Below are 14,738 nucleotides of genomic sequence, written 5' to 3' on the forward strand. Positions count from 1 at the left end.
CCCCTCGGGTGTTGTCCATCCTGTGGGTTTGGACAAACGTAATGACGTGTCTCCACATCGTCGTCTCACCGCCCTAAACATCCTCTGCGTTCCACCTGTTCCTCTCTCCCAAACCCTGGAAACCACTGATACTTTTCATGTCTTCTCCAGAATGTCATTTGGTTGGAATCATACAGTATTTGCCCTTTTCAGATTGGCATCTTTCATAGGCATTTAAGTTTTCTCCGTATCTTTACATGGCCTGATGAGCTCGTTTCCTTTCAGTACTGAATAATAATTACATTGTCTGGAAACTACCACAGTTTACACATTCAAGTTCATGCTTTTTCAAATGAATTCTACGTCATTTTATTGGAAGTTCATATTAGCTTTTTATTGCTTATTTTGGCAACACGAGCTTCAGGAACAGTAGCTAATGCAGGTAAGGTGTTTATTGTTCATGTAACAGAGTCCTGGGTCAGCAGCCACTCTTCCCCTCTCCTCACCCACCAAACATAGGACATGACTTGGATCTTCACACCTGAAAGATGGTTATTCCCCTTCCAGATGTAGGATCCGTGTTCTAAGCAGAAATTAAGGTAAATTTCAGACAGGAGACAAAAAAGGCAAAGGCCGAAAAGGGAGTGTGTGCCTGGGGACTCTGCCCACGCAGACAGCCTTCGCCCACCCGGGTGGCAGTGACCGGCGGCCAGCAAGCAGGGTGACCAACCTGCCTGGTTTGCCCAAGGCTGAGGGCTTCTTGGGACGCTGGGCTTGGTTTTACATCTGTGACGAAAGGGCTCTTGGGACTGTACACTCCTTGAAGCAGAGCATCCTGGGATGGGGTGGGTTGATTACATTCCCAGCAGGGTCGTCTGAAAAGACTTTTGGAATTAGCAGTAATCACCTTATTTGACTGCTTGCTAAACTAAGTGCTGTAACAAGACTTTAATGTGTGTGGCCGTTCTTGGGTTTATTTTCCGACATAATTCTTATTTCTGATTCATGGACTCATCCGAGGAGTGTGTATGGAGCTCTGTCCGTGTGCTGGGCACTGGGTAGGGGTGGCAGCGGGGCACAGACTTGCCCACTCGGAGCCTCCAGACAGACAGGCATGTGACGTGTCAGGTGTGAGAGCTAAGAAAAAAGCAGGGAAGCAGGAGAGAGGCTGCTTTTTTTCTCCCCCTTAAGGTTGATCTGGGAAAGCCTCATTGTATTCAACAGTCTGATAATGTTGTAGCTCATGGTGCTTCTCTACACAAACGTTAACAGCGTTTACTGTACTTGTTTATTAGACTTTCAAGAGTAGCAGAAGAAACAATAAAGGATTACTTTGAAGCACGTCTTGCTCTCCTAGAACCAGTTTTCCCAATAGCATGTCATCGTCTCTGTGAGGGCCCAGACTTTTCAATGGATTTCAATTACAGAATCCCACAGAACATACCAGAAGGTAAGTCTGTGTTTTCTCTCATTTTGAAATGTGACATTATAAACTGATTTTCAGGCAGAACTCTTTATTCTTTTAATAAAACCTTAACAAGTTCCATTATGTGTAATAATTATGTACAATAGTTAACAGCACTGCTGCTCTGGCAGAAAAAAAGAAACGCAGCTGATACTCACCATCCCAGGTGACCCCAAGGGGTCCACATAGCAGCGTGTTAGCGCTTGTTTTAGAAGTATGCAAGTTGAGTCTTAATAATTACACTAGTTTTTATTAAAATTGACTTTTATTAAAATTTAGCTTTCAAGATGATATGCCCAAAATCAATATTTTCCCTGAATTTTATTATCACTAATAGTCTTGCCCTTTTAAAAAGACAAAGAAAAATGAAAACGTCTTGTCCCATAGTACAGTTTAGTAGCAAGAGATGAGAACTTCAGTTCTGCTTCCTAGTTTCTGCTTAACAGCTACTTGGTAGGTAGAGACCATGGCCATGGCCCCTCCTCCAGGACACGGGTGCTCCGTATACAGAGTGGAGGAAAGGTAGGAAACGGGGTTCTGGCTTGTTTTATTTTAAAAAAAAAACCACCACCCACCTGTTTAAAAAATACCTATTTGTTAATGGAAATTTAGCTGAAGAAAATACAGCTCTACCAATCAAAGCCAGCCATTCACAACATCTCAGTGATAGCGAACTGTGGTCTTGACAGTCCACGTGGACCGTCTGCACCGCCAGGCGTGAGCTGGTGAGCTGAGTCCGTGAACTGGCCGGCCACCCACCTCCACACCGGTGCTTCGGTTCAGCCGGACAGTCCTGGGTTACGTATGGCCGTTTCTGCACTTGCACAATGTCTGCATCCACTAGCGGTTTTTTCCAAAGATGCCCTGTCGTCCTCAGATGTGAGATCCTGGTAGATTTTCCTGACCCTCGAGACTCAGAGTGTGGTCTCCTCTCAGAGCCCCACCCAGACCAGGACTCTCAGCCAACACCTTGGTGAGGTCTTGGGTGACCTGAAAGCACTCAGGTTTGACAAACACTGACCTTGGTCTGTTGAGGGGTGTGTGGCTCTTAAGAAATGAAGAGAAATTTATACTGATGCCATGAAACAAGCACCAGGAACTTGATTAGGTCCGTTGTGTCATATTCTCCGTATGGATCACGTATTTCTCAGTCCGACTAGAGCTGACGAAGGACAACCATTCCTCTGCTGGATACCACTCACTGTGGTCGGCAGGAATAGAAACATGACCTTCGTCAAAGTGTTCTCTACTAGGATTTCACTGCAGACGGCCATCCCCACAGGCTGTCTGACGAGGTTCTACTGCCTTTTCTGCTCTACAGTCACGGGGACACAGCCGCGTTTTCACAGTGGAGCTGAGGGGAAAACAAGAAGAGCCTCTGTCCTCTGCGGACCTTTTCTTCTCCTCTCATCCTCGGTGCTCTATGCAGGGAAGCTGTGGCATAAAACAGAGAGCAAAACCCTATGTCAAACCTCACATAGCCTGAAAGGAGATAAAAGAGCCAGGGACCTGGTGTGCCCTTTTTTCCTGGAACCAGGACAAATTTTAAAGCCAGTCGTTCTTAGGGGTCTTTTTATGAAGTCTCCTCATTCACAAGTTTTTAACATCATATTAAAAAACAACTCATGTATCTGTTTTATATTATCAAAAGTAAAGTTTTTGTTCAGAGAATGAATCTTGCAGAATATTTTGCATATTCAGAAGCTTCAAATCTTACCCAAACTTTTTTTTTCAAAAAATAAGATTTTTTTCACATTATAAGAAAATTCAGAAAAGGCAAAATAGTATGTGGAAGACAGTGGAAAATTCCTCAAACCCACACTAAGAAACCACAGTCTGCAGGTTTCGCTTCCATTGACATTTATACATTCAGCTGGAACTTTTAAACACCACTTAAAAAAAATAACTTCAGTGTAGAAAAAGCATATTTAAAAAGCCTGCTGATGAGCTGTCAGTAGCTACTCAGACTAAAAGTGAAAAGGGTTCTGTGGTCTGAAAAGCATTAGATAAACACCAGAAAGTTTTGCACCAGGAAGACCGCTCAAATCTTACAAACGAGGGCGGGGTACCGGGCCGCTTCCTACCCACGTGGGCCTCCTCCCTCAGGCTCTGCAAAGTGGCCCTGTTGGGCGGGGAATTAAAATCTCTATTTGTATCTCCCCAATTCAGGCTCTGGCATCCTGCTGTTTATTTTCCACGCAAACTTTCTGGGTAAAGAGGTCATTGCTCGCCTCTGTGGACCGTGTAGTGTACAAGCTGTCGTTTTAAATGATAAATTTCAACTCCCTGTTTTCCTGGTAAGTTTCTATAGTTCATTACTGAGGAGTACAGTCTTCTAACCAAAAGCACAGATGACATAAATTCTTCTGTTAATTGTAGTTGTTGGAAATGGCAATAATCCATAATCATAAATTGTTTTAATTGGTATCTGTGCTTTAAATTATGTTTACCAAGTCTTGGAACTAACATTTTGAAGATAAATTCTTAGGTACAAGAAAGATCCTATCTAAATATTATGCCTTTTAATGCCATTATAATTACAAATGTTCACTTAAAGGAAATTTAGGGAACTCAAAAAGAAAAGCATGCCCGTGCATGGTTCAAAAACCGAAATATAAACACTGAATAACACTGGTTGTATTTATGCCTAGTTTAATTTTAGGTGATCACAGTATAATTTTGATTTTTATTCATTGTGAACTTTTTGTCTTATAAATTTTATTTTTGGCTGCGTTGGGTCTTCGTTGCTGTGCGTGGGCTTTTCTCTGGTTATGGCGAGTGGGAACTCCTTTTCGTTGCGGTGCGGTGGCTTCTCTTGTTGGCAGAGCACAGGCTCTAGGCACGTGGGCTTCAGTAGTCGTGGCACACGGGCGTAGCTGCTTCGCGGCATGTGGGATCTTCCCGGACCAGGGCTTGAAGTCGTGTCCCCTGCATCAGCAGGCGGATTTAGCCACTGTGCCACCAGGGAAGCCCCACTGTGAACGTTTTAAAATATAAATATATAATAACTAAACTAATAGTGGCTATGTAAATTCCTTAGCATTAAAAATGCCCTTGAAGAATCGTTGTGTATGTTTCCTTTGCCACATATAAAATTCTCTCCTTAGGATGAATTTAACTGGTTATGAAGATTTTTTTTTTTTTTTTTTGGTTATGAAGATTTTTAACGTGCATGCTGTATACGGCTGGATACATTCTAATGCTGAAGATTTTTTATCTATATATAGTTTTTCCAGATAAATGTTATCTCTTTAATGCAAGGGAAAAGTAAAGAAATCACAGCATGTTGTCTTATAAAGAAATTCAAACAAACTTGTATTTTCTTCTACATCACTAGTCTTAAAGGTTTCTGGAGTCTGGCTGTGTCTAGGTGGAGAAGTCTGTCTGCAGAAATGCTGATCTATCTTTTTGGTCTCTTCCCCAGGACAGTCATTTCGTTTACTCGTTCAGCCCCGCCGCAGGCCTCAATAAACTCTTTATAAGGTTGACGGAAGCGCCGTCTGCTAAGGTAAGAATCTCCTTGCATCTGCTCTCACTGCTCAGGTCGTTCCTTCAGGTCACATTATTAGAGAAGGTTTTCAGGAATGTCATGCTGTTCCTGGTGTGCCTGCCTGGGTCTGAAATGATTTCAACCCTCTTTGATATCCATGGTGTGCAGCAGTCTGGTGATGTTCTGTGCTTTTGATATTTAATTGCCAGATGGATCACTGACCGGAACAGTCTGTGTAACAGTACAATTAACGTAGTAACCTAAAAACCCAATTGGACTTTTTAAAATTTATTTTATTTATTTATTTTTGGCTGCATTGGGTCTTCGTTGCTGCGTGCAGGCTTTCTATAGTTATGGCGAGAGTTGGCGCGCAGGCTTTGGTAGCTGTGGCACGTGGGCTCAGCAGTTGTGGCGCACGGGCTTAGTTGCTCTGCGGCATGTGGGATCTTCCCGGCCCAGGGCTCGAACCCATCTCCCCTGCATTGGCAGGTGGATTCTTAACCACTGCACCACCAGGGAAATCCCTCAATTGGACTTTTTAATTAAAATAATGGTAGTCTAACAACCCACACTGATAACCAATTTGACAGTATTGCCAAAGAAGGGAAACAAGTCTTGCCCATGTGTGCTTTTTTTTCCCCTCTTCTAACAAAGGGGAACTCTTGAAATATATGCTTTTTTTTCTTTCAACAGGTTAAGTTGCTAATAGGTGCGTACAGAGTACAGCTGCAATGACCAAAGAATTGGGAGAGTTATTCTCAGACCTATTTCTAAACACTCTTCAAAGCAGTATGGAATTCTGGCACAGCTCACACTTCCAAATTAAGTTTCTTCTGTAAGCCTCTTGCATTTAAGGCCTGTCAGTCTGAGAGATGGGGCATGGTGCATCTAACATATAAGACACAGATGTAAGTATTTGTGCCAGTGTTCTGAAATCTAGATATTGTGTCCAGACTGTATGTTTTTCCACAGTGTGGAATGGTTCATATGAGGATTATTTAAGAAAATTAAAACTTTTTTTTAACTTGAAATTTTTTACTAGCCCTAGTGAGTTTTTGTGTTTTAAGAAAAAAAAAATCCAGTGGGAATGTTAGCACTAAGTTAATGTGTGAGTTTGCATCCCTTGAAGTAGGACTAATCTAAGGTGGTAGGCGGGTTTGAGGGAGGAGGTCTGATCTTTCCAACGTGCCACTGACACAGATCCCGAGTAGGTGACAACTTTATATATCTGCAGGTTACCCTTTATTGTTTGAAAAGATAATAAATCAATCTGAGATATAGCCAAAAAAAAACCCCCAGAAACCAGACATTATGAGCATAAAAGGAGATATTACATGTGGACTTTATCTTTGTTCTTGGAATCCATCAAGTCATTTTGAACAGCCAGATCTTGTTACTTATTTTGAACACTGGGAAGGCCAGCCAGGCTTTGCCACACTCTGCCTCCTGAGAAGAGTGACTGCCCACAGGTCTAACGCTTATATTCTTTCAAGAAATATTTGGCAGACTAATGAATCAAGCTGTCTGGGTTATGGAAATGTATAAAATTGTTAATTTCCAGATTAGTTTTATAATTGCATGAGTTAAAATTTTAATGAAAAAATTTCAGAATGTCACATACGTCATCCCTCATCATCCATGGGGAATTGGTTCCAGGACCCCCCTCAGATACCAAGATCTGAGGATGCTCAAGTCCTTGTGTCATATTTGCATTTAACCCCTTGAGTATCACCCCATATACTTTAACTCATGTCTGGATGAACTTGCCATGCCTAATACAAGGTAAATGCTATGTAAGTAGTTGTACACACAGTGTAAATTCGACGTAAAGAGGCCCTGCTGTGCAGTAAATTCAAGTTTTGCTTTTTGGAACTCGCTGGAAAAATTTCTTCTTCCCCGGTTAGAGTCTGTGGATACTAAGAGCTAACCCACACACACTGTAGAGGTACTTCAGAGCACAACTGCCTTTTCCTACTTTCCTCAATAAAATACCACAATGCTGGTCTTGCTAGTTTCTTTCTGAAGTCTCAGGACTTCAAAACAAGGTGGATACGAAATGTATAGTTTAGCTAAACAATGGCTGGGATTAGACTTTTCAACGATACTGAACGCTGTACTCCTGCTGCATCTAACCTCACAGCCACGAGCTCTATTTCAGCGGTGGTGCACCCTGTCCAATACATGTAAGAGAAATGGGTTTTTAAAAAACATGCCCATCACCTCAAAAGCCTGCCCAGGTAACACCTTTACAGGAGCACTAGGTCTTTTCATCTGAACTTGCTTCTCTATAGCCCTGGGGGGGGAAATTCTGACCAGGATGATGAGGTCTTGGACTTCTCCACTTGATAAGGCAGCCAATCGCATCAGATACTTCAGTTAATGCTGCTACTTTGATATTTAAATAAGTGTGAACAATGACTGCCCTGAAAAAGCAATTCTCCAGCAGCACCTTATCAAAGGTTTGCAGATATGCTAGTACTACCTGTGGAAAGCAAAGCCATCTCCTTGTGACTTGTGTAGTTATACCGGGCACACAGTACAGAATGCGTAAGTGGAGCGTCATCACCCTCTAGGCCATGGGCGGGGCCATAACTTCAAGCGGGATGCATGGCTCTTTTGATCCAACTCACTGAAAAATCATCACTCCTCAGCTATCACTACTTTCCGGTGTATGCTGAGGTAAGGACATGATGCGTAGTCGGGTTATCCAATTAATTTAACTTACTAACCATACCACCCAGATCTGGTCACCACTAATCAGTATGCTGCAGTAGAAAGCACCTCACACATCCTTTTGCCTACAATACCCAGTACCAAAGAGCAGTGCCTAGTACCTCATACCCGCCGATAAATGTTGGACTACAGCTGGATGAGGAGTTTGGATTTAGTCCAGGAACACAAGTTACTCAACTTCATACGCTATCCTCTCAAGTCATTCCCGTCTTAAATTCTTCAACTTGTAGAATGTATTCAGTGGAGTGTTAGGAGGTTGCAGTTTGAAGCTCAGGTGCTGCTTTCAGAATTCTACTCGGCAGGGTTACACTGAGAGCCTCCAGTTACCTTATGAGAATTTACTGGTTCATTAGTAGTAATTTACTGCTGCTGGCAAGGTTTTAGCATCCAGAACGTTGACAGCAAGACCTTTATAAAGCATTAACCATGAAACTCCAGTGTCTTTGCATAAAAACGGGGAAAAACATAAAAGTGCAAGGAGGATGATCAGCAAAGACCAGGCAACAGCAGGACACAGATACAAGGAGAGTACCACAAGGTGATTTATACAATGAAATAAGAATTTAGAAAGACTGGGGACTTCCCTGGTGGTCCAGTGGTTGAGACTGCGCTTGCACTGCGGGCAGCGTGGGTTTGATCCCTGGTTGGGGAACTAAGATCCTACATGCTGCGTAGCCAAAAAAAAAATGTATATAAACTTGTATGTACAAGAACATATGTGTAAGAATTTAGAAAAATTTAATACTTCATGCAGTTAATATGTTTCATAGCATAATACGGTACAAACCCCTAAAGTTATTTTGACATCCTAAAGCTTTACTGAGTAGGATCAGAAGAAAACGGATGGAATCCATACCACTTCCCTCCATCCTCTGCTCACCTGCAGACGGTGTTCCTTTCCAACAAAATCTGGGATTTCCAGGCCTGACTGCTCCCTCCTGGTACAGAAGAGCCTTGCTACTGGGGTGGAAAACGGTAGTAACAATGAGGTTCACAATTCAGTCAGGACCAAATTAAAACAAAATTGGGAAACAGTCATCTGAGCTCCCAGAACGCCAGCCCCAGGTGGAGTCTAACCCGATCAGCTCCGCTGCTCCACCGCGCAGTCTGTGCCTTGACTCGTGTCCCCGTTATTTGCTTCCCTTGGGCCAAGCTATATATGTGTTAGCGAAAACATGATTTTTCTCACTTGAACAAAGCCAAATTTCTTCTGAGTAGTTCCTTTCTTGAGGACTGACCCAAACTTCCAGGTTACATGAGGTGATAAAAGAAAACCCTCCAGTGGTTTCCATTTACTGGGGGGGGGGGGGGGGGTTGGTTGCTCTGTGACCATAACATTTGCCAGCATTAGCCAGCAAGTGTGCCAGGGGGACGGTATATAACTTAGGAAAACAACCTGGATCAAAGTGTCATAACTGCTCATGTATCCGTAGACTGTTATATAAAGTAATAAATTAAAAAATAAGATTCTTCTGGCTTGTTTCTCCTGTGTCATTAAAATCATTTCTCCCAGACCTCTCTGGTGGCGCAGAGGTTAAGAATCCACCTGCCAATGCAGGGGACACGGATTCGAGCCCTGGTCCGGGAAGATCCCACATGCCGCGGAGCAGCTAAGGCTGTGCGCCACAACTACTGAGCCTGCGCTCTAGAGCCCGCGAGCCACAACTACGGAGCCTGTGCACCACAACTACTGAAGCCCACGCGCCTAGAGCCCGTGCTCTGCAACAAGGAGCCACCGCAATGAGAAGCCCGCACACGGCAACGAAGAGAAGCCCCCGCTCACCGCAACTAGAGAAAGCCCGCATGCAGCAATGAAGACCCGACGCAGCCAAAAATAATTTAAAGAAAAATTTTTTTCTCCCACAAAATGACCTGAAAAGAAAAAACTAATTGTTAGAAAACAGGAAGTAATATTGCATATTTTTGTAAAGGAAGAACAAAGAGGTTTCAGTTATAAAGAAAATAATTTACTGGGCTAGAATTACTGATCAGGAAACCTAAAAAATATTCAAGACCTGAATTTGTATATTCTGCCTATAAAACCTTCTACAACTAGTATTTCATTGTGCCTCAACCCAGAGCAGCACCACATCGTTAAGAAATGAAAATTCCTGGGCTTTTAAACCACAGACTGGGGGCCCAGCAGTCTGTGTTCTGATACAAGAGATTCTCCTGCACCTTCAAAGTATGAGAACCAACGTTTTAAATAAGATTTCTAAAAGGGGAAACTGTCAAGTTACTTCCTTCTACTAGAATTAAATATATATTTGGCATTTTATTTAACTTTCATAAAGTTAATCTCTTCCTGGAATGAATAGTTTCTTTTCACTGACCAGAAAATGAGATCTGGAATGAAAAGCAGTTATTTAACTAAAAACAAAACAAAACAAAACAACAAAAAAAACCCCGGAATACTGTTAACCAAAAGATGGCCACATGAAACCACAGCTTCACTATCACAGCACAATTCACCTATGTACATTAGGGTTTTTTTTCCTTATTCGTATATTTTGAGATTATTTCTTCAAATTTTATTTAAGTAAGGAACCTACTTAACACAACACTTGGAAAATTTAATACCAACAAAATGCCCAAACAATATAAAGTGATTCTCTGTAAACCTATTTCAAAGGGCAATTATAATTTCATCCGTAAAAACCAGAATTACCTGGAGAGCTTTTGAAAATAAAGCATGATAAAGTAAAAGGGGGCTGGAGGGGTCGGAGTTCCTTGGCGGCCCAGTGGTGAGGACTCGGCGCCTTCACTGCCGTGGCCTGGGTTCAAGCCCTGGTCGGGGAACTGAGATCCAATAAGCTGTGCAGCACGGCCAAAATATAATAAGATAAACTCTTGGATCCCACCCCCCCCCCACACACACACACACAAACACCCACCCCTGAAGATTTTATTGTTCAGTAGAGCAAGTATGTACCTGGGAATCTGCATTTTCAACAAGTTTCCAGGTGACAGTGATGTGGATCCAGGGACCAGCGTTGAGAACCACGACCCAACGTTAATTTTCTAGAGCTGGATAAATAGCGTGAGAGACAGCTGTCACATTTTTGTGCCCATGAGTCATCAGATACTTTGAAAAGATGACATTTCCCAAAGGTATGGTACCTATCAGTGCTTCTCACTCAGTGTGGACGCACATCCCCTGGAACCATGTTAAACTGGGCGGTCTGATTCGATGAGCCTGTGTGTACCGAGATTCTCACCTTGCGAGCAGCTCTTAGGAAAGGCTGATGCTCCTGGCTCCCAGGACCACAGCTGTAACAAGAATAGATTAGAATCACCATGTAAGGGGGTGGGGGGGGTAGGGAAGAAATAAAATAATACTTTTTGCATCTATTAGGGTGACAACACACCATCATCACAGTTCTATCATACAGATCACATAGCGTAAATGACTCTAAAGAATTTTATGTCTTTAAGAAATACTGGAAAAAACAATAAAATAATGGAAAAACTGTTACCCTCTAAAAAGGTGGGAAGCAGCAAAGGAGAAATGGAGCTAGTGTCCCTAGCTTGAATCTGAATTTATGATATTAAACCATTTTAAGATCACACACTTTCCAAAGGACCACAAGACTAAAATTTTAGGCTTGGAATCACTGAAAAACAAGAGGGATTTTTTTTTCCCTTCGTACATAAGACCGGTGTAACACATCATTTCTATTCCCAGTCCAGTTTTGCCAGAAGACAAATCAATATACACATTACTACCAGTGGGGAAAGACAAGGGCAATTTGGAGCTAAAAATACCCTCCAATCTTCCTCAAAGAAAAGGGCAGTAGCGCTGGGAGCCGCATAAGACAGGCAGAGAAGCAGAGGTTTCAACTGTGCCATGAGCTATACAGTGTTATCCCACTGACTCTGATACGGGGACCAGGAAGGACAGAGGGAGCTGCTACAACAGGTGCTGACCTGAAGGGAGACTCCAGCGTTTCCTGTCTCTCGACTTCGGTTCACCCCGGAAACCAAATTTCAGGTAGCTTCATCCATGTTTTCTTTTCTCCTAGGATTACAATAAAATCAGACTTAGCCTCTTAAAAACAAGTTTCAACGATCAATTAAAAAACACAAGCGATAACTCACTTCCTACAGTCCGTGACAGGAATCAAGTTCCCTTAAGATGCCGTTTAGTCTTTACCTCATCTGATTATGTCCATTCAGTAAGGATTTTCCTTTCATTTCCTCTAAGAACATCAACTGACTTAAAATTCAGCTAAATTTTGTTTCAGCATCAGAGTAAACACTGTTAAATCCACGACGCTGAAAGTCTCCCTCTTATTTTCCATAGGTCCTCTCGTCTGGACTGCTGGTCCCTCAGCACACCACAGCCCAAGACCCTTATAATCCAAAATCCTACATAGGATCCTGATTCCTATCCTATGTACAAAATTTTACTCTGCTTGTACCAAGGCAGGGCACACAAACGTGTCTGCTGTGCTCCATCAGAAGACGACCTGCTTACCTACCCAGACAGCAGGCACTCCAGGTTTTCTGCTAAGGTCCAGGTTTATGTTTATTGTTACCTCATGCCTATGAAATGTGTTTTGTAACATACCTGAAATATCAGCGCAGTAATACACAATTACAACTGAGAGATAAATACCCAGCTTTGGGCTCAATATTTTTAAAGTGAGGGTACATGACCCAAAGATACTGGAAATAATTATCCTAAATTGGCAGTTTTCAAACTCATTTGGGTCTCAAATTCTCCTGAGAATTGGATGAAGTATGACCCACCCCCGCCAAAAAGTATGTGCAAAAATTATGTACACAAAACTCTGCATGTGAATTAATCAGACTCATAGATTCCACTAATACGCCACAATGATCCAATAGGATCCATGGTCCCACTTTAAAAACCTTAAATATTTTTTCAAGCAAAGCATGCCATAAATCAACAAAAATTATCTCGCCTATTATTTCCATCTTCAACTAGCATTCTTACACTGGTTTTATAACTGTATCACTTATATATACTTTGCCTTTGGTAAAGTTAAGGATGGACAAGAAGAATAAATGGAACCATAAATCAAACTGGACAACTGGATTACTTAATTCTTAAAGACACAATGACACCAGGTCTACTAAAAGAACAATCACTAGAGTTGTGTTTAAAGAGGTGGTACTATAACTAAGGGGCCAGGTTTATTGTGTACTGGGTTGTAACCAACTCTAATTAGACAGTTACGGATGTGCTGATACACACCCATTCAGTGATGCTCGTAATACGGAGTTAAGAGTCTGGGAAGGCCTAGAAAGCTGATGCACTTTCCTATGTTCTGATCCTCGAGAACACCCAAATATGAAAATCAACCAACAACTGCATCTAAAGAAAAGGTTTTCTTTTTTTTTTTGGCTGTGCCACACAGCTTGCAGGACCTTAATTCCCCTGATCAGGGATCGAACGCAGGCCCGTCAGTGAAAGTGCCAAGTGCTAGCCAATGGACTGCCAGGGAATTCCTTAAGAAAAGGACTTCAACTGAAATCTTAAGCCATAACTGTAAAAAAATCTATGTGGCAAAAGTAGTCTGTTTTAAATTAATTTTAGGATAAAACTGAGTAAGAACTGTGTGAGTTAATGTTTGATTTTACCCTCTCATGCCAACACATCTGAAATAGTTGGTAAAAATGAAAACAGAAAAGGCTCCTCCAACCACAGCCTAAGACTTTTTTCATATAGTGAGAAACCTGAACGGCCAGTACCACAGGCACTTTTCTGATGACTTTTCTGAAAGAATAAAACATTAAAACTACAGAAGGCACATTCTTAATGGTCAACTACGTACCAATGTACCTAGTATCTCGTTTTCCACTGAGTACACAAGTCAATCATTAACAAACTACATAGTCTGTATCACGTAATATAAATTATATATAAGTAACAGAAGTACACTCTAAGAAATAACTATGAAAGATAAGTACTACATAATTCAACAAGTATGGAGGCTGAGGAATACTCTACAAAAGCTCTTCCAATTACAACACATGAATTGTAAAAACCCAAGAAACAGGATTTTAATAATGACTCAAATTGAAAAATACCTTGCCAGAAATCAGCCTAAAAGGTAATGATCTCCTCTGGAGCAGACTCCCGTGATATGGAACCATAAAGGAACCACATTCTTTATTAGCTTGTTCTGCAGCAGGGCCTCCTTCTGAGAAACAAGTTCTGAAATTTGTAGGTATGGGGGAGGGGACGTCCACATGATCAAAGTCACCATCCGAGATCTTTCAACACACAACAGTGTTCACAACTGAATGTGACCCTCTGCCTTGATGGCAAAGACACAGACCACGATAGCGGCTGCTAAAATAATAAATAAACCAAATGCTATTACTACAGGCAATTCACAACAGCCAAAATATGCGGTATGCTTTGCACTGGAATAATTTTACTTTTCTGTTACCCAACAGATTCTCTTTAAGCAACAAAGAATATAGAGAAATAGTCTGTGACTAAGAGAACAATACATCAGAAAGATTAAGGCCAAAAATTCAAGTCATCATTTCCCAAGGAAACTTGAAAAAATACCCATGAAAGCTGTAAACCTGTAAAACCCATGCTAATACAACTACAAGTTCTTCCTGCTTTTTGATGTAATACAATGTAATACAACTTAAACTGATGAACAAATAAGAAAATATCGGGGCTTCCCTGGTGGCGCAGTGGTTAAGAATCCGCCTGCCAATGCAGGAGACACGGGTTCAAGCCCTGGTCCAGGAAGATCCCACACGCCACAGAGCAACTAAGCCCATGTGTGCCACAACTACTGAGCCTGAGCTCTGGAGCCCACGAGCCACAGCTACTGAAGCCCGCGTGCCTAGAGCCCATGCTCCACAACAAGAGAAGCCACCGCGATGAGAAGCCCGCGCACCACAACGAAGAGTAGCCCCCGCTCGCCCCAACTTGAGAAAGCCGCGCACAGCAACAAAGATCCAAGCCATAAATAAATTAATTAAAAAAATATATATATATACTTCCAATCGACTTAATTAATTAGAAGGCAGACACATTTTCTCAACATGTTTAATTTTCACATGACTCTTTTGGGTTGA

The 14,738-nt window shown here is 42.0% G+C and overlaps 1 protein-coding gene across 1 annotated transcript in view; it reads left to right on the forward strand.

Annotated features, from left to right (window-relative positions):
• MPHOSPH8 (M-phase phosphoprotein 8) overlaps nt 1–5,669 on the forward strand; it is a 48,642-nt gene extending 42,973 nt beyond the window's left edge. Inside the window, exons 11-14 of the mRNA XM_065896227.1 lie at nt 1,275–1,429; nt 3,614–3,741; nt 4,869–4,952; nt 5,628–5,669. Of these exons, the coding sequence (XP_065752299.1) occupies nt 1,275–1,429; nt 3,614–3,741; nt 4,869–4,952; nt 5,628–5,669 (409 nt within the window). The remainder of the gene's footprint in view (nt 1–1,274; nt 1,430–3,613; nt 3,742–4,868; nt 4,953–5,627) is intronic.
• The last annotated feature ends 9,069 nt before the right edge of the window (nt 5,670–14,738 follow it).

Source organism: Phocoena phocoena, chromosome 18 (assembly GCF_963924675.1).
Source record: "Phocoena phocoena chromosome 18, mPhoPho1.1, whole genome shotgun sequence".
Lineage (NCBI taxonomy): Eukaryota > Metazoa > Chordata > Mammalia > Artiodactyla > Phocoenidae > Phocoena > Phocoena phocoena.